We start from the raw sequence: 17897 nt of genomic DNA on the forward strand, positions 1-17897 counted from the left end.
GCAGAAGTATTGCCATGCATTAATTAAACTGAATGTAAGAGATGTAGGGCCAAACTAACCTTTCAGCTTCACAGGTTGTCTCAGTTCAAGCTAAGACGCACTGAGAGGACAATGCATAGAATATTTGCTCTGGGAAATTTTGTCTGGGGAAAAGAGGTTAAATGCAATCATACATGTTTAAGATGTACAGTTACAAAGCACACCTTGAGGTAACAATAGGTAAGTCTACCACTTAGACCTTTTCAGCTCTCCCTTGTACAAAATGTTGTATTTACAAAAATGTTCAGCTTATATGTGTGATCTACTTTATTTACATACCTTTTAGTTACACTTCACATAGTGTATCTGATCATAGTCACGCTTGACATGTGGAAATTAATACTTTGGAGGCACTTCTTAATTTGGAAGAATTGAAATCCTGAATGAGAACATTTATGAGCAATACCTGCCCAGAATTTTGAAGAGATGATGGGTCCAATCCTATCTTTCCATAAAATTAAAGACGACTTTATTTACCCTGAAAATATCCACTTAATTTGTATGTGCAGAATAATATACAGAAGTGCTAAATATGTAATGAAACTATGGAGCCATCCTTCAACGGACTAAGAAACTGTTCATTGTATCCAAGAGCCTTGCCAAAATAAATGAAGTTAAAAACCAATTACCACTTCGCTTCTCTAAATGGTTTAATGTTAAAAAATGAAATTTTACAAGACAAATCAAATTGGATGCAATTTCCTCAATCATTGTTTCTGAGTGCCGCTGTCCTTAACAAAACATGTTATTTCTCTCTGTACCACTTCATGGAAAAAGCTATTAGGTGAGAAGTTCAATGGACTTCTAGAGAACAGGCCCAGCTCCTTCTTCATCATGTTCTGCTGGTCTAACAGCATAACTCCAGTTACAAATGTACGGAAAAGCAAACATTGTTATACATAGTGTAGCAAGGTGTATGATTCATTCTCACATATAAAAATGAATTATTTATTATCTATTACTATTATGTTTCACACTTTGGCAGCAGGGAAAGAAAGAAAGAAACAAAAAGAAATCTGGATCACCTAAAGTTAAAGTCCAGTGCATGTTCATTGCCTTTCAGACTGACAATACAATAATGATCAGCAAACTCCAAACAGTTCTTTTCCATACAGTGTTTTTACTAGAGAAGCATAAATCCACTTCTGACATTACAGTGATGACCGAGCATTCCAGTGTAATTTTTCCTGATAAAATATAACCATAGTCATTCTTACTGTTTGTTTTTTTATTTTATTTTCACTTACCACTCTTCTTTTTTTTCCCCTTGTAATTTCAATCTGGGATTGTACTGCTTTGTCTTAGAAAACAATGTGTATTTGCAATAAAGCTTTATTTTTTTCCTAAGTAATTTACATTTTAATCTTCAGTACACAAATTAAACGTGCAGTAAGCAGACTAGGGCTGATTTTTTTAACTCTGTGATAAACCCCAAAGAGAAGCGCGCATACCCATCTAGAGCATGCTACGAGAATCCTGATCACCTCCCGTACACAAGCAGGAAACCTCAGCTCCCCCCGCTCCGGGTACTAACTCGGGAAGCGCTCCCGCCTCCCGCTCTCAGTCCCGGCCCTTCCCAGCCGCGGGCACCGCCCCGCGCGGCGCCGGCTGATGAGGCGCTGGGCGCGCCGGGGCCGGGCGGTGCTGCTGCCTTCCTGCTTACCTCCTTTCCTTTCCCGTTCTGCTCCCTGCCATGCTGCTGCCCTGTGTGCGTAGGGTGGCTGCGCGCCGCCTCAGCCGGGACCTGCCCCTGGCCTGCAGCTGCCCGGCGCAGGGTCCCGCTCCGCGGGGCTACAGCCGAGGGGCCGGCGGGAAGGTGAGGGGCTGAGCCGGGGCAGGAGGCGGTGGTGGGAGCGGGTCCCTTCCTCCCGCTCGGTCCTGCGGCTCACGGCTGAGCGGGGTCGCTGTGCCCCCCGGAGCTGAGCCAGGAGGGGTGCGACTCCCTGTGCTCCTCCTTGGTGCCCCTGGATGGAGATCTGCTTTGGGGGGAGGGGGGCGGAGAAACCCTTTTGCACTTAAAATTACCGATTAGAAGAGGTTTTGTCTTTATTTATCTCTATGTGTTCGGAAAAATTATTATAACTTTAGTTATGTTGTATCTAGTTTCTTTTTTCACACTTGAAAGTAGTTGTAGCAGTTGATCCTGGTTTACCAGGTGTTGCTCTGTGCATCGTGTTAGATAAATAGATAACATGAGATAAATAAATGCAGAAGTAGCAATGGTTTGAACAGTGTGCTTGCTGCCTCTGATGGGTCTCCAAATTTTGTGTTGTTTACATTAATGTGTGTCCTTTTCCAGGGTCTTGTTCTGGGAGTCTACTCAAGTGAAAAGGATGATGGTGCTGCCCAATTCACTGCTGCAGGAGATGCTTTTGATAGACTCGTATCTGGAAAGCTGAGAGAACTTCTGTCCCTGTAAGTGTGTGATAAGCTTCTGAAATGAATTAAAGTACTTACAAACACCAATGGGAATGATGGGGTTTTTTTCGTTATTAGTGTTTGTGTCCGTGTAACTGTCAGGCTGATATTTGCTTCTACCAGGCCAAACAGTTTGGAGGGGAATTCCCATGATAAAACTAAACGCTGAGGAAACGTGCAAGATGTTTCAGGGGACCTGTCCTCTGTAGAGACCTGACTGTGAATGAGCACTGAGCCAAGCATCCCAGTACATTTGTGTGGCATACTGTGTAGTTGTGGAGTGAATGTAGTACCATAAGATTTATCACCAGTAAGGACTTTCGTATTGAAGGAATCTTTTTGTGTCCTAGATGTGGGCCACCTTTGAAGAAAGGCAAAACACGCGTATTTCATGGTTTGCATCAGGTATGAACTTAGCATTTTTGCGTGCTAGTTGATTAATGTGTGAAGTTTGCCCTTACATCTAATTTTAAGCTAAGTTCACTGCTGTGCTTTTATAAATGGCCTGCTCTTCTTCCCCCCTCTTGCCTCTCTCAACAAAAATGTAGTTCTTATTGAAGCCTCCTGTTCTGCACTACCCATGTTTGCATGGCCTTTTGCAAAGTCCTGTACTCCCTCTGGTGTGTTGCAAATTGAGAGGATGTAAACGAGTCTGCTCCAAAGGTACTCTACTCTGAATAACTGCTTACTGAATGAGCTGAAACACAGCAGTTTTGGATCTGACTTCTACAGGCTCCCCAGGGAAGTAGTCACAGAATCAAGCCTGCCAGAGTTCAAGGGGCATTTGGACAATGTTCTCAGGCACATCATGTGATTCTTGGGATGTCCTGTGTAGGGTCAAGATTTGGACTCAATGATCCTTGTGGGTCCCTTCCAACTCAGGATATTCTATGATTCCACTGTGCTTCCCGCATCTGGGAGGAGTGAGTGCCTGAAGGTGTACCAATAGCTGCAAAGACCTTCCATATAACAGTTCTAACTCAAGGTAGTCCCATCATAAGCTTTCATTGGAGGTGTCAAAGTTGTGTGCTTGAAACCTCTGAAAACAAGACATGGGAGTGTTCTTCAAGCAGGACTTTGTCTGCACAGACATAGTGGATCACAGAGGTATGAGATGGGGAGTCATCTGCTCAGAATCAGGCTTTTGGTGCCATTTGAGAAGCCCTAATACATTTACTGCATGCATGTGAAACTGGCCAATATGATACTATTTGTGCCTTTTTAGAGTAGTAGCTAGGCCTAGGCAGGCATGTAATGACACTATGTGTCCCTGTCTAAGTACCCGAATCTTACATTAGGGCTACTTAAATAACCTTAAATAAATTCATTTGTAGAGAGTATTACTTACCATGTAGAAATTCCTGTGCAGACACCCCATGCAGCTGACACTGGACTCAGTAAAAAGGCTCTCAGAAATTTCATGGAAGTTGAGTGAGTGCACTAAGGATCCCGTTATCCCTGTTCTGCATACTGGATAGGCTCTGAAGTGGGTAGTGAATCTGCAAGAGAAGACAGGAGAATTTGGCCTTACACACTTTTCTAAGTGTGTTGTAAAATAGTGGTAACTAAAACAGTGTTAACTGGAATCACTGACCTTCTGGAAAGTTAACACGAGTTTCAGCATCTTGTGGACTAAAAGATTTTACTATCGTGTAGTAGTTTGAAAGCTCATTGTTAGACGCTGACAGAGATGGAAGGGAAAGACTAACTTCATTTCTTTTCAGAGCTGTGGAAATATATATATATATATACACGTTCATATATAAAACTTTTAATACAAATTTGAGTTTTATACAAATTTGACTTCCTTCTTATAAGGCTGCTTTTATCTTTGCTACTTCTTCCTTTTTGCCTTCCAGTAGCAGCTTATAAGGCAAGCATTTAGTCTTCTATGCTACATTGTTTTCCTGAGTTCCGAAGAGCTGTACCTCTGTGCAGCTTTGGTTTGCTACCTGTCAAATCATGCCAGCACGGCTCCTGAGATGAGCTAACAGACTCAGCTTTCAAAGTGGTTTTATTTCCTTGAACATAGTACTATGCCAGAAAGGTTACAATTCTCCAGCTCAGTTCTGGCCTTTGTTGCAGCTGGAAAGCTGGATCTGCTTTCCAAGGACTCTTGAGCTTGCTTACTTTTATGAGTACCAAATTTACTACATGTTGAGCATAAAGCCCAGTCTGCTGCAATGCACATAATTATTAACTGGATAACAGAGTAACTGGCTGCATGCCTGTGGAAAATGATTGGGAGCACAGGACAGTGGCACCATATGGGCACTCTTAATGAAACGCACCTACTGTAGAAAAAGTACTGAATGTATTTTAATGCTGTGCTTGGTTTGATTTGGAAAGTAAAGTCTTTATAACAACTCTGCTGTAACAATGAGGAAAGCAAGTCTGTTTGTGTGTTGGCTTCATCTAGGACTTTCCGAGTGTGGTGGTAGTTGGCTTGGGTAAGAAGAATGCTGGAGTAAATGACCAAGAAAACTGGAATGAAGGCAAAGAAAATATTCGTGCCGCTGTTGCAGGTTAACTATTAAATTTTCTGAAGCATTTTGTCTATAAAACAATTGCAGTGGTGCAGCATGCTCCATTTTTGAAGAGCCAGTCTAGATATGCCTTTGTTTTGAACTGCACAACTTACTGCCTCGTTTGGTAAATGCATTTACTTGTCACTGATATTCATGTAAATTTTTCCTCAGTGAGCAAAGAATTATGGCGCATGTAAATCAAATCTGCAGACAGGTAACTGCAGTTATTTGTATCAAATAACTTCTCTAAACAGTGTGATACTGAAAAGGCACTTGTCTAATTACTACTTTGAAGCCTGAGAGTATCACCCATTCACTTTGTGCTCACTCTGTACTTAAATATGCACATACATTTACTTCTGCTGCTTAGTCCATAACTAAGATATTTGTGTTTTAAGCTAATATCTTTCACAACAGCAGCAGTATGGTTCAGTATGTTATCTGTCATAGGCAGAGGAGGCCTTTATTTTAATCAAGGATGACTGCTGCATCTAAGCGTGTATAAAACAAGAATAAAAAGAATTCTCACTACAGAGTTTATAATCTCTGACTGGATGAAAGCTTTATGTCCAAATCACTAGCCAGTAGCTGCCAAAAGACTGTTAAATTATTTGGGTACAAAACAGAATTTATGGAATTTGTTTGTTTATAAAAATGTATGTAAACTCATCTTGAAGGAGGAGTAGTCATATTCTTGGCAAAAATATAAGTTATGGCAAATTTCTGCTACCTGTAGGTAGTCATAATTCGTAGTACTCCAGAATGATAGAGCTTTGCTTTGCTATAGAATGAGCTGTGAACAACTGTGAACTTTCTTTTTTATTCTTGTGAAATGCTTGAATCGTTATAATTCATCAGATATTTTTAGTCATATTTGTCAGTATATGTCATTAGCATTTTCAATTATTCTACTGCACGATCTCTTTAATTGACTGACTTACAAACTCAGATATCTTGAGTTACAATTATTTTTTTCCTTAAAATGTCACAATGATCATCTCAGACACCGTTTTGCTGTTCTGTGCTTGGACTACTAGTTCTGTAATGTATTTTTCAGTTGGCTGTAGGCAGATCCAAGACCTGGAGATCCCTTGTGTTGAAGTAGACCCCTGTGGAGATGCACAATCAGCTGCAGAAGGTGCTGTCCTTGGATTGCATGAATATAATGAGCTGAAGCAAAAAAAGAAACCTATAGTTACTCCTCAGCTTCATGGAAGGTGATGGCAAAGGAAAGCTTGCCTATTTATTTATCTGTTTATTTGTTTATTTATAGAACTGTATGCATGGCATGCTTGTGCAGGAGAAAAACAAAACTGAAAGAATAAGACCAGCAACAGTTTCCCTCTTAACTCCTCCTACTCATTTGAGTTGCCTGAAGTATTTAACATCTCAAGTCTATTTATGGTATTTGTTCTGTGTGTTTTGTTAGTATGTCATGTTGCAAGGTTAAGGGTAAATAAATGCTGCTTCGTAGAAAAGAAGGCCCAGGATAAAAATAAAAGTAAAATATTGCTCAAAGCATAGTTGTAACATACAAGGACTTTTGTTGGTACTCTGTGCCCAAATTGTGGAGCAGAGGTATTTTAAAGCCCATGAATGGATAAATCCTTTTGAGAATTGGGAAATGCTAATTGACACCAGGCCATGTCACGATGGATATTTTACACAGTTCAATTGTTACATTTCTATTCACAGACTACAGTGCGAGAAGCTTGGATGCTTCTGGTCTCTAAACAGGCATCACTGTTACTTCATAGCAGAAAGTAGAATCAGAGCTTTTGGTTTTAGAACAGTTGTCAGAGTGGACTTCGGACATTCTGTATTGGATATTCTGTCATGCAGAGGAGAGGTGTTTCCTGTGTATACTTTAAACAGGAACAAGTCCTTCCTTATGAAAAAGTTAGTGAATTAAAATAAAAATGTCTTGATTTAAGGGTGTCTTGATAAGCTACATCCAACACTATTCCCATTTTGTAACACAGCAGATAGTTTGGTAGCCAATTATGTTTATATCAAAGAAACATTGCCTGAAAACATAGATGGTCCTATCACCACTTAAGACACTGGAAGTCATTTCTGTATATAGTAATTTAGGTTGGAAAGGACTTCTGGAGGTCATCCAGTCCAGCTCCTACTCGAATTAGGGATAACCTGGACATTACATACAACTTTAAAGCTCAGTCAGGTTGATCAGGCTTTTGTTTAGTCCATATTTTATTATCTCCAGAGATGAAATTTCCACAACCTCACTAGGCCATCTGTTCTAGTGCTTAAATACACTCACGGTGATTTTTTTTCTTTATGTGCTGTTGCAGTTTTCCATGTTGAATCTAGAGACCATTGTCTGCTACTGTCCTAATGTGCAACTCTGAGATGTGTCTGTCTTCATCTTTTCTATGAATCCTATTTAAGATTATAGGAAAGACTGCAATTAGCTCTTTCCTGAATTTTTCTTCTTTAGGTGAAACAAACACAGTTCCTTTAGCTTCTCCTCATATGCCATGTGCTGCTGCTCCCTGCCCTTCTTAGAGGCCCTCCTTTGCACTTTCTCCAGTTTATCAGTGTTGGGTTTGTATTCTGGAACTCAAAAGTGGACATAGCTGGATGCAGCCTCACAAATGCTAAGGAAGTAAATAATTATTTCCCTTAGCATGCTGGCTCTAATCCCCAGCATGTGGTTGGCCTTTTTTGCTGCAGTTATGCACTGCTTATTCCTGTTCAACTTGTCTACCAGTACTCCCAGGTTCTTTTCTGCGGTTTTGCTTTCTGCTTAGTCAGTGTCCAGCCTGACTGTTGTGTAGAGCTGTCCTGTCCCAGGTACAGGACTTTACCCCAGTCTTTGTTAGACTTCTCAGTGTTCCCCTTGGGGTGTTACTCCACCTTGTCATGGCCCCTGTGAATGGTGGTTTACCTTCCCCATTTCAGGTGCTCCCCATAATGCCTTGTTTGCTGATGGTGTACCTGTTGAAGTCCCCTTGTTACCTTTCCCACTTCTTCCCAATTTCAATTGCCAGCTGAGATTTGGCTTCTTAATTGCATACCTCCATATCCAGGCAATACTTCCATATTCCTCCTGGTTTCCTCCATCACTGTCCTGCTCTTTTGAGAGGTGGAATCCAGCTGAATGTCCTGCTTTGTGATGTCCTGTAAAGCAAGTCAGGTTTTCAGCTCTGTCTCAGTAAAATGAAAGGTTTTGTACTGATTGTCTTGCAAAGTAACCAGAGCGACTTCCCCATTTTCCTATACAGGCAACTTTGTGAACGTTTGCTCTGTCATTCTTAGTGAAATGCCTTGAGTGTGCTGTGAAATGAGATCCAAATTCCACTCTTATTGCATAATCATATTTCAGTAAATGGAAAACTAGAATTGGAGGCTTTATGTGGTAAATAAAAACTTTTAGGGCTGTTACAAATAATGTGATTACAAATTTTGGAAGGTGTGTTAATCTTCATGCTTAAGGATTTAAGCCTATCTCTAAATACTGAGGATTAGGACAAGACCTAATGTATCAGACAGATAATTTTACATCTGTCTGCTCCAGGATTTTTCTACTTTTTTCTGAAGCATTTGGCACTGACTAGAACCACAGATGAGTTACTGGACTAGATGTACCTTGAATCTCATACTAAATTCCTTGTAGTACGATAACTATGATATTCTTAATTGCTCCAAATTAATGATACTGCATTTTCAGAAAGGAGAGAATATATGAATGCGGACAACATCTTACTTTTGCAAATGAGTATAATCCTGATTATTGTGTGTTGTTTAGTGCTGAAAGTGAAGCCTGGCAAAAAGGGGTTATCTATGCTGAGGGTCAGAACCTTGCTCGATACCTTATGGAGGCTCCAGCTAATTATATAACTCCAATCAAATTTGCTGAACATATTGAACAGAAGCTCAGAAGTTTCAGCAATGTGAAGGTCCATATAAGGTAAATTCCACTGAAATAACTCCTTTACAGGGTAGAGAACCATGACTGTAAGATGAGATACCTTCCAGGTTACTCAAGGCTGCAGTTGTCTCTTATTTTCTCTCTGCTACTTCAAATGACAAAAGCAGTGAGGGTTTGGGAAAAAAGCATGAGGGGTGCCCAGACTGCAATCTACTCTCAGGATTAGAAGGTGAGATGCTAGTTTGCAGAGGAAGCAATACTGTAATGCAGTAAAATGATTAACTGTCAATTATTCATGCAGTCAATTACTGCTTAATTAACACGTGTGCTGTGAAAGGCAGCCTGATAAAGACTCAGTGAATAGAGGGCAAATATTAGGTACCTTTTGTTTTCTTCCCAATTAGGTTTTAAACATACCTTTGCTTTTTTTTTGTGGCAATGAAACATCCTCTATTTATTGTTGTTACTGTTGGGGGTAAAGATTTAAAAATGTTGAGTTGGAGCCGTAAAAGCCCTTGCAATTGGATTTGCACAGCTAGTGCTTCTTGTCCCTACATTTCTACTTTCTGCTCTTCAGTGGAAATGAAAGTGGTTGTGCAGGTCTTAGAGGCTGTTTTGTTGACAAGCGAAAGACTGAGGGAAATCAACTTTGCCTATAGTTAACTGTGTTGCTAGTAGAAAGCTAAACTGTAACTTCCTGTGATACTGTTACTTCACCTACTAGGCAAGTGGAAGTGTAAAGTTTCTGATGCAGCAGCTGTAGACAAGCTGTTGTTCTGCTGTTTCGTTTTGGCTGCTTTTTAAACAAGGCAAAACAAAGATCGAGGAGCAACTTTGAGGAAGTATTTTTCTGCCTCACACAAAAGGTAATAATAATAAGATTTAAATTACAGTTTCCAAAATAACTAACTAAAATAAAATGGTTTGTGTACGAACCTTCAAGATTTGTTATGTCTTAAAAACAATCACCTTGGTCAAAGTGTCCAACTACAAAAAAAAAATAAATTAATATATATTTCTGTTCCAGGCCGGAGTCTTGGATAACAACAGAACAGATGGGAGCATTCCTGAGTGTAGCTAAGGGTTCAAGTGAACCTCCCATCTTTCTGGAGATTCACTATTTAGGGGCTGCTAATACAGATGACTCCCCATTGGTATTTGTAGGAAAAGGAGTTACATTTGACAGGTATGTATGCTAATATTTTAATGACTAGAGGGAGGAAATGTTTTCCTACTATTCATGTTCAACAGGGAGATGCTTTTTCTTTGCTCAGCACATCTTCCAATGCCATTCCATTGAACTTGCCTCAGATAGTAGCTTGTGCTGCCTTTTCTGGGGATGAAACAAGATTGGTTGTACAAAGGAATTGTAGCAATTGATATGCCATCATCTTGTAAGGGGAAAATGGAAATTCAGGGGAAAAAACCTCAAAGAACATGCTATTTTCTGTTGTCCTGAACAAATCTCTGTATACAGAATTTACATGTTTGGAATTGCAGTATGCCACTGGACATCTAGGTGATGCTTAAGGAAATAGGAAATAGTTCCTTATAACTGCTTTCCATGTCACATATTACTGAAGAATTTACCAGTCTATTCCCCTTCCATAGATTGATTTTACCAAGTGCACTGTTTTGTCCTTGTTTTGTGCACTTCTGCTATTATGAAGACCATTGAGTTAGTCCACTGCAGGTTACATGGATTTTTATAGTCTCCTAATTATGAGGAAATATCTCAGGGACATTGAAATGAAAACCCAGATACCTTGCTTTCAGTATACTTACTAGGGTTGCAGGAGTATTTGCAAACACCAGGTCTAGCATTTACTGATACTTGGTGTTAAGCATACTGGTGGACAGAATATTATCAATATTATTATATCAATATGCAACATCAAACTTGCACACGTTGGGTGACACTTGTGCTCTGTGTTCCAGTGGTGGCATCTCACTGAAGCCGTCATCGGGAATGGACGCCATGAGAGCAGATATGGGGGGGGCAGCAACTGTCTGTTCAGCCATTGTGACAGCAGCCACTTTAAATCTACCTCTAAACATAATTGGTAAGTGTGTTTGTCAGAGAACCCAAAAATCTTAATTTTACAACATTTTGTAATTTTCTAGTATCAGCAGTGGTGACGGCCTCGTAGAAACATCCTGGGCTCTTGCAGACCTACTTCTCTCATTCCCTTGCTCAGCCTCTTTTCCATTTTTATTTGCATATCAAAAAATATATCTTTGCTTGAACCAAAAACTAGCTTTGCTTGAGTAAAATATTGCAACACTGAATTAAGATTTTGAAGGCAGGATTTTTAGACCTTAGGAGAGAAATGATTGTCAATAAACATATTCTCAATGAGTTTTTCAAAGTGTTGATCCTTCATTACAAGAAGGAATGTGGATGTCTGTATAAGCAATTAAAATTAAAGGAGTTAGCTGAGCTACCTCCATGGCTGTTTGCCACAGTTGAACAGGAAGAGGGGTGAGCTCTTATTTTCTCAAGTGAATATCTCAGCAGAAAACTAAAACAAAAAAACCCAGTCTGCTGATACTGTTAAGTATGAGCAATGCTTATTTTTTTTTCGGGAAAAAAGGCTTATTTTTCCTGCAGAGCTAAAATTAAATGAGCTTATTCAGGAATCGTGGCAAAACCAGGTGGTGATGACATGTAACCAGATCTGGGATAAGTTTTACGTTTGAAAAACTCGACTTTGATATTTTAGTTACTTCTATGTTTCAACCAGTAGAGGGCAGCGGTGCACACACACATCCTCGCGGCATTCCTCACTTGGAAGTGTGATGGGAAGGGCTGTCAGTGGAGCAAGTCTGTAGTAAATCAACTCGAGAGAGGTGGTCCACTTGTGGACCTTGTGGTGAAGTGCATTTCATCCCATGATCCCATTTGCAGTTGGAGTTTTGACACTGACCCTCTTTTTTGCTCATCTCTAGTTGCTCTTGTTACAGTTGGAGTTACATGACAACTCCTTGGACCACTCTGGACATTACACAATGTTTATTTATAATGAGCAGAGCTTGAATGGCTCACAGTGTTAATTTGAGAAGCGCTAATTTTCATTTCAGAAAGAAATCCCTTTACATGTGACCTATTATTTATATGTGGGAGACATAAAATGATATTTATTGTTTCTCTAATGTCACTTGTCACAGCATAAAGTAGAAGTAAATCCTAGTGTTAAAATGGTGTAGGTGGGAGAGTGTGGTAGTGCATCATGCAGAGGAATTTTCCTGATTAAAAACCAGACCCCATTTGTCTTTCAGTAACCAGAAAAAACTTGGAGCATAATTTTTGAGCATAAATTCAAGATAAGACTAGTATTGTTTTCTTAAAGAGGTGTTTGGGGTTTATCTGAGTGGGGTTTTTTCTACATCTTTTCTGAGAAGGAAACAAGTAATGTAGTTTTCTTTTTGTCTCTGAGGTTTGGCACCCCTCTGTGAAAATATGCCCAGTGGTAAGGCAAACAAGCCTGGGGATGTGGTTAGAGCCAAAAATGGAAAAACAATACAGGTATGCATGAGAAACTTGGATTTTGAATACTTTTAGTGAATTGGTTTAATCAACCAAGTTATATGACTGTGATCAGAGCACGTTTGAAAAAACCCTTTAAAAAGACAAGTAGTGCAAATATACAGTTTTTTAAAAATGTAAGAAACATGTTATTAACTAGAAATTGCTATCATAGGATTCTTTCAAATATAAATTTAGATTGAAGAGATGAGACATGTTTTATAAATTGCTAGGAAAAGCTGCAAAGTAAGGTCATTTACTGAGCATGCTGGAAAATCTCATTTTAGCACAAGAGGTTTTTACAATGCTTGTAAATATAGGCTCTCAGTTTAAATGAATAACATTAATTGCTTCCAACAGACCTTTCAGGACAATTCCTTGCTATCTGTATAAGACATAAGATTATTAATTTCCTGCTGATGTAACCAAGGTCTTTACACTGCCAAACTGCTCTGTACATTCAGAACTCTGAGTCATAGGGGCTGTTGGTTCAACGGAGCTTACCCAAAATACATATTTCATATTTATTACCAACAGTTCCATACTCATCTAATAGATTAAATTGCACTGAAAGTCATTGTGCTGTAGATCACTGATTTAATTCAGAAATATTTCTTTCTGTCTGGATTTCTGTGATTCTGCCCCTCCTGACTTGCTGAACCTTCCAGTTCTTTGAGGTTCATCTCCCAAAACTGAGTTCAGTCACCCTCTGCTCTGAGGGAAAAGACTGGGCATGTATTCCCCAACCAGGAAAAACTTGGCAAGAAAGTGGTAGTAGCTCAGAGCACATCATGTAATTAATCTTGCAGAATTCATCATGAAGTTTTCGTGAAAGGGGAAAGGAGCAAATTGATTATTTTTTTTAGAGGGAAGAAGTTATGAGATCCAAAGAGAAAGCAGTATAACAAGGAACTGTTTCCAGTCATGTCTTGGTGCTTTTTAGTGGTACCCTCTCCTCCTTTGTGGTTTTCATTGGCAATACCTCAGCCTCTGGGATTCCTGGGGCTTTGCTGGGTGTGCCAGCCTGTGTGTTCCACTGGGGTACCTTTCCAGGCTCTTCTAAGGAGTCAGCAGCACAGAGGCCCAGCATACAGAGCAGGTTGCAGTGCTGAAAGATGACTTGACCTCAGCTACAGATCTGCTTTTATTTTGTAAACATAACTGTGTATCAACACTTTTTCTTTTTTTTAGTGTAGTTTGAGTAAATTTTGATTACCTGAATTTCCTAGAGCCTGTATCCACTATAGCTAGTTAAGATAATATGTAAGAAATACATCAGTGAAAGGAATGTTTACAGTAGTTTTTTTGTTTTTTATTAATTTTACCTCTGAAGGTAGATAACACAGATGCAGAAGGAAGATTGCTGTTAGCTGATGCTCTCTGTTACGCCCACAATTTTAATGCAAGGGCTATTGTGAATGCTGCAACTTTAACAGGTAAGCAGTTTCCCTTCCCTGCTCAGTTTGCTATCAGTTCTTTGCTACATATTAGGTGGGCTGTGGATTAGTTGCACTGTGTACATAAACCCAGCCTTAATTCAAAGGCAACTGAAATGATTTTACATGTTGCAGGAACAGTGCTCACAGCTTGTGCTCTAACAACCTGCACCGTGTCTCTGGGAGTGGGGAGGGACTGGCATGGAGGGGATGTGCTCAGCAGTGTCTATGAAGCTGGGCTCAGCTGGCCCAGCCCAACTGGAACTAAAAGTGGGAAACCCTACACAGACTTTAATGTTTCTGCTCAATGTTTCCCTGTGCTTCCATTTCTGAGCTAAGCCCTCCCAGCTCCCAGGGCTGTGTGATGCAGAGACAGTGGCATTGAGGAAGATCCTGCTTGGTCCACATGTCAGGGCCATGCTGGAGCCCAAACACTCCAAATGGCTTCTTTGTGAGTGGCCTGCTGAGTGCCTGAGTTCTGACCTAGCCAGCACCAGTTCTCCCACTTCGAGAGCTAGCTCAGGTCTCCGTGATGGTAGATAACAGGAGAGTCACCATCTTCCCAAGAACATGTTTGACTGAAGTATCTCTTATTTTGTGTTCAGTTTGCATGCTTTTTAGGCACTATGAAATGTGTTTTAATTGTTTTGTCTCTACAGTTGCATAATAGTGAAATTATAAGTTTAAATTTTAAAAGAGCATTGTGTATGCATCTCATGCACACAGTAACAGGCTGTCATGGGTGAGGTGACTGTAGCTGAAATGAGAGCAAACATAGAAGAGTAGTTCAGATATGAGTCCACTGTGTTACTTAATGAATATGCTATGCAAAATAATTCTTTATATAAATTCTGTGCTAGTGCTTTAAATTATGTTCCATCAGTTCTACCAGTTTAAATTCTGTGGAAAATTTCAGTAGATGGAAGGGAAACTGATTTTAAGATTGTTGCCTTGTATAAAAGTATTCCTGTTTGGGATCCTTGTGCTCCTGTAGAAATTTCTTTGACATATCATTTTGTTAAACTACTTTTTTTTCTTTTTTTTTATCTCACTGAGGATTGAGTGTTGGTATTAGAGAAGCAGTTCTGTGGCATCAAATAGACAAATATGCATGTAGTCCCTCAGTTTTAGGCATGGTTTAGTACTTTGATAAGGATTATTTTAGTTTAAAGTAAATTCATAGACACTGTGTAAAAATCTATGCAAATGAAATTCACAAAGGGAAAGTACCAGCTCGAAAATTGTAAAGGTCTATAAACTGGAAAAAATCCACTCAGTTTCTAGATGGAAATAATATCTAGATTTTTTTAGAGGATATTGTTGTTTAATACATTATCTTAGAAATATTACTAAGAAACATCAAGCTGAAATAAAAAATCTAGTTTCATGAGAAACGAAATTTTTATGATTTCTTGTCCTGTGAGATTATATAAATGTTTTAAAAATGTTCAAACTTTTAAAAATACAAGTGTACTAAAATCTTTAGGTTTTGCAGTCTGATTAGTTCCCATTACTGATAATGGGAATTGAAAAGGGGAAGTTCTGTGAGGAGTCAGGATGCAGGGAATAACTCAGGTCCACCTTTGCCTTTGTCATATAAACTTGAAGGTATGTTTCTGTAGGTGCCATGGATGTTGCATTGGGATCTGCTGCGACTGGGGTGTTCACAAATTCATCTTGGCTTTGGACTCACCTCTATGAGGTAGGCCATCCTACCTATGTTATTAAATCATAGTAGTAATAATTCAGTGATATATGTTATTGAAAAGTTAGTACATTACTGAAAGGCTTTATGCAAATCTAAAAGAGATATTATTACATTTTGAAATTTCGTAGGAGTGGTGTCAGTACTGTATTTAATTGAAAATAATTAATGTTGACTATTAATTACCATCTCTTCAGTGAGGTGTGATATCATACACCAAACAGCATGCAGATCATCTCGAGGATCTGCATGTTCTGATAACTTACTGCATATGCATAAGCTCTGGACTACTGACAGTAATTAGTTCATGTTAAAAAGATAATTGTTCTTGCTTAACAACACTGAGACAGAAATTCAGAGGCCTTGTGGGTAACTGAAGTGTGATGGATCAAGGAAGCCTCTGAGGGTAAAGATTTGTGTTGTCAGGAAAAAGAAAAAACAGATAAAAAAATGTGGTCTTTGGATGTCACCTTTTGACGTCACCTTTTGACTGACACTAGATTACCTAAAAAGTAAGACTTCCTGTTTTGTTTTGCAGTGTATTCCCAAATACCTAATATTATATTGGACTGAAGATTTTTAGACTGGTCAAACCTAAGCAAAAAGAATTTTGCCCAAACTATCACTGTTCCGTTTTCAGGCCAGCATTTTGACAGGGGACAGAGTTTGGAGAATGCCTCTTTTTGAACATTACACAAAACAAGTAACAGACTGTCCTCTTGCAGATGTGAGTAACATTGGAAAGTACAGCAGGTAAGGTGAACCAATATCTTTTATGTGCCCCTTTCTTTGAGTGTATTTATTTAATATGTGTGCTGTTGGAGTTGCTGTTAAAAACAATACATTTTTCTACTTCCCACAGATCTGGAGGAGCATGCACAGCTGCCGCATTCCTGAAGGAATTTGTGACTGCCTCTCACTGGGCTCATTTGGATATTGCTGGTGTGATGTCGAATAAAGATGAGGTGCCCTACCTTCGGAAGGGCATGGCAGGGCGGCCCACGAGAACCCTCGTAGAGTTTGCAGCTCGGTTAAGTCAAGACAGTCACAATGCCAAATAAAAATACTTGTTCTAAAATCATCCACTCTGCCTTAAGAAAAAAATCTTAAAAGGTACTATTCATAAATGAATGGTACTATTCATAAATGAATGCCCCAAGCATATTTTCATTATGTTAATTAACTAAAAATGCATTTTATAAATTATTACTTGGGTAAGATTATCTCAGCTTTGAGATTTGTCATCCCATGTTATGCATCTTAAAATAAAAAATACTCTGTTTGAACTATTGAGATATTTAATACCAAAACATGATAATGGAAAATATTGGGACTCCTACTTTATATATAAAGTAAGCATAATTATTGTAAGCAATAAATACCTTATTTGGATATGTGTTTTGATTGAGAGAGAATGCACAATAGGAGATCATAGCTGTGCCTCAGTTTTGGGTACACTCTGGGTGATGTGAAAGGTAGCTCTGCAAAGGTCTTCATAAAAATGCCATTTTGCCATTTTTCCTTAGAAAAATTAAACCTGCTCTTGGTGTGTATTGAGGCAGAAATGATGCTGCATCAGACATTTTAGGCTGTTGCAATTAGCATGATTAGCATGACTTCAGCACAGAATTATATAGTTAGTTCTAAACATGTCAGCATGAGTGTGTCTTGTAACTGTTTTTCAGAAAAATTAATGAATGCAAGTTAGTGTTTCATGGGGGTTTTTATGGGAACCTGCCCCCATCTCACATACTTTTTGTCATCTTATTGCTTCCCCCCTTTCCTGGTGTGAGACTGTTGGGTTCCCAGCAGGGACAGTATTCCCAGAATCAGTTCAAACATCAAACAGGCTTGACACTTAAAATCATGGGGTGATGTTTTCTTGACAATTTGGGGGATTCAGGCCCAGAGGGTGGGAGGTTGTTTTGGTTTAGGGTGTTTTTTCAGGTTTTTTTGTTAAACAGTGGTCTGTAACAAGTGATGTGGAACCGGTGCTTACCCAGGCTGGAGGCAGTGAGGTGTGGGCAGGGCAGAGACTGGAGGAGGAGGGTCTTGCTGGGAAGGATGGCTTTGCTGTCTCTGCTCTTTGTTACTAGGAAGGCAAGCAGTATCCTGGGGTCTGCTGGGAAGAGTGTGGCCACCAGGTCAAGGGAGGTGATCTTCACTCTCTACTCAGCCCTAGTGAGGCCACATCTGCAGTACTGTGTCCAGTTCTGGGCTCCTCAGTACAAGAAAGACAAGAAGCTACTGGAGAGGGTCCAGCGGAGGCCACAAAGATGATGAGGGGTCTGGAGCATCTTATGAGGGGAGACTGTGGGAGCTGGGCCCGTTTAGTCTGGAGAAGACTGAG

The 17897-nt window shown here is 39.6% G+C and overlaps 1 protein-coding gene across 1 annotated transcript; it reads left to right on the forward strand.

The window, feature by feature from the left end:
• Positions 1 to 1692: 1692 nt before the first annotated feature.
• On the forward strand, positions 1693 to 16939 carry LAP3 (leucine aminopeptidase 3). The gene is made up of 13 exons (XM_018067763.2): positions 1693 to 1855; positions 2339 to 2454; positions 2808 to 2862; positions 4877 to 4982; positions 6043 to 6202; positions 8758 to 8919; positions 9908 to 10066; positions 10819 to 10943; positions 12318 to 12406; positions 13740 to 13842; positions 15465 to 15544; positions 16188 to 16300; positions 16410 to 16939. The coding sequence occupies exons 1-13, from the start codon at positions 1733 to 1735 to the stop codon at positions 16606 to 16608; spliced, it is 1590 nt and encodes a 529-aa protein (XP_017923252.1). The 5' UTR covers positions 1693 to 1732; the 3' UTR covers positions 16609 to 16939.
• The last annotated feature ends 958 nt before the right edge of the window (positions 16940 to 17897 follow it).

Source organism: Manacus vitellinus, unplaced genomic scaffold (assembly GCF_001715985.3).
Source record: "Manacus vitellinus isolate BGI_N305 unplaced genomic scaffold, ASM171598v3 scaffold_0_pilon, whole genome shotgun sequence".
NCBI classification, from domain to species: domain Eukaryota; kingdom Metazoa; phylum Chordata; class Aves; order Passeriformes; family Pipridae; genus Manacus; species Manacus vitellinus.

What these genes read in the sequence shown, in the direction of transcription:
- LAP3 (XM_018067763.2), top strand. Translation starts at nt 1,733, where the DNA reads ATGCTGCTGCCCTGTGTGCGTAGGGTGGCTGCGCGCCGCCTCAGCCGG. An exon ending in CTGAGAGAACTTCTGTCCCT is followed by an intron (nt 2,455 to 2,807) that starts GTAAGTGTGTGA and finishes TTTGTGTCCTAG; the next exon opens with ATGTGGGCCACCTTTGAAGA. An exon ending in TATTCGTGCCGCTGTTGCAG is followed by an intron (nt 4,983 to 6,042) that starts GTTAACTATTAA and finishes TGTATTTTTCAG; the next exon opens with TTGGCTGTAGGCAGATCCAA.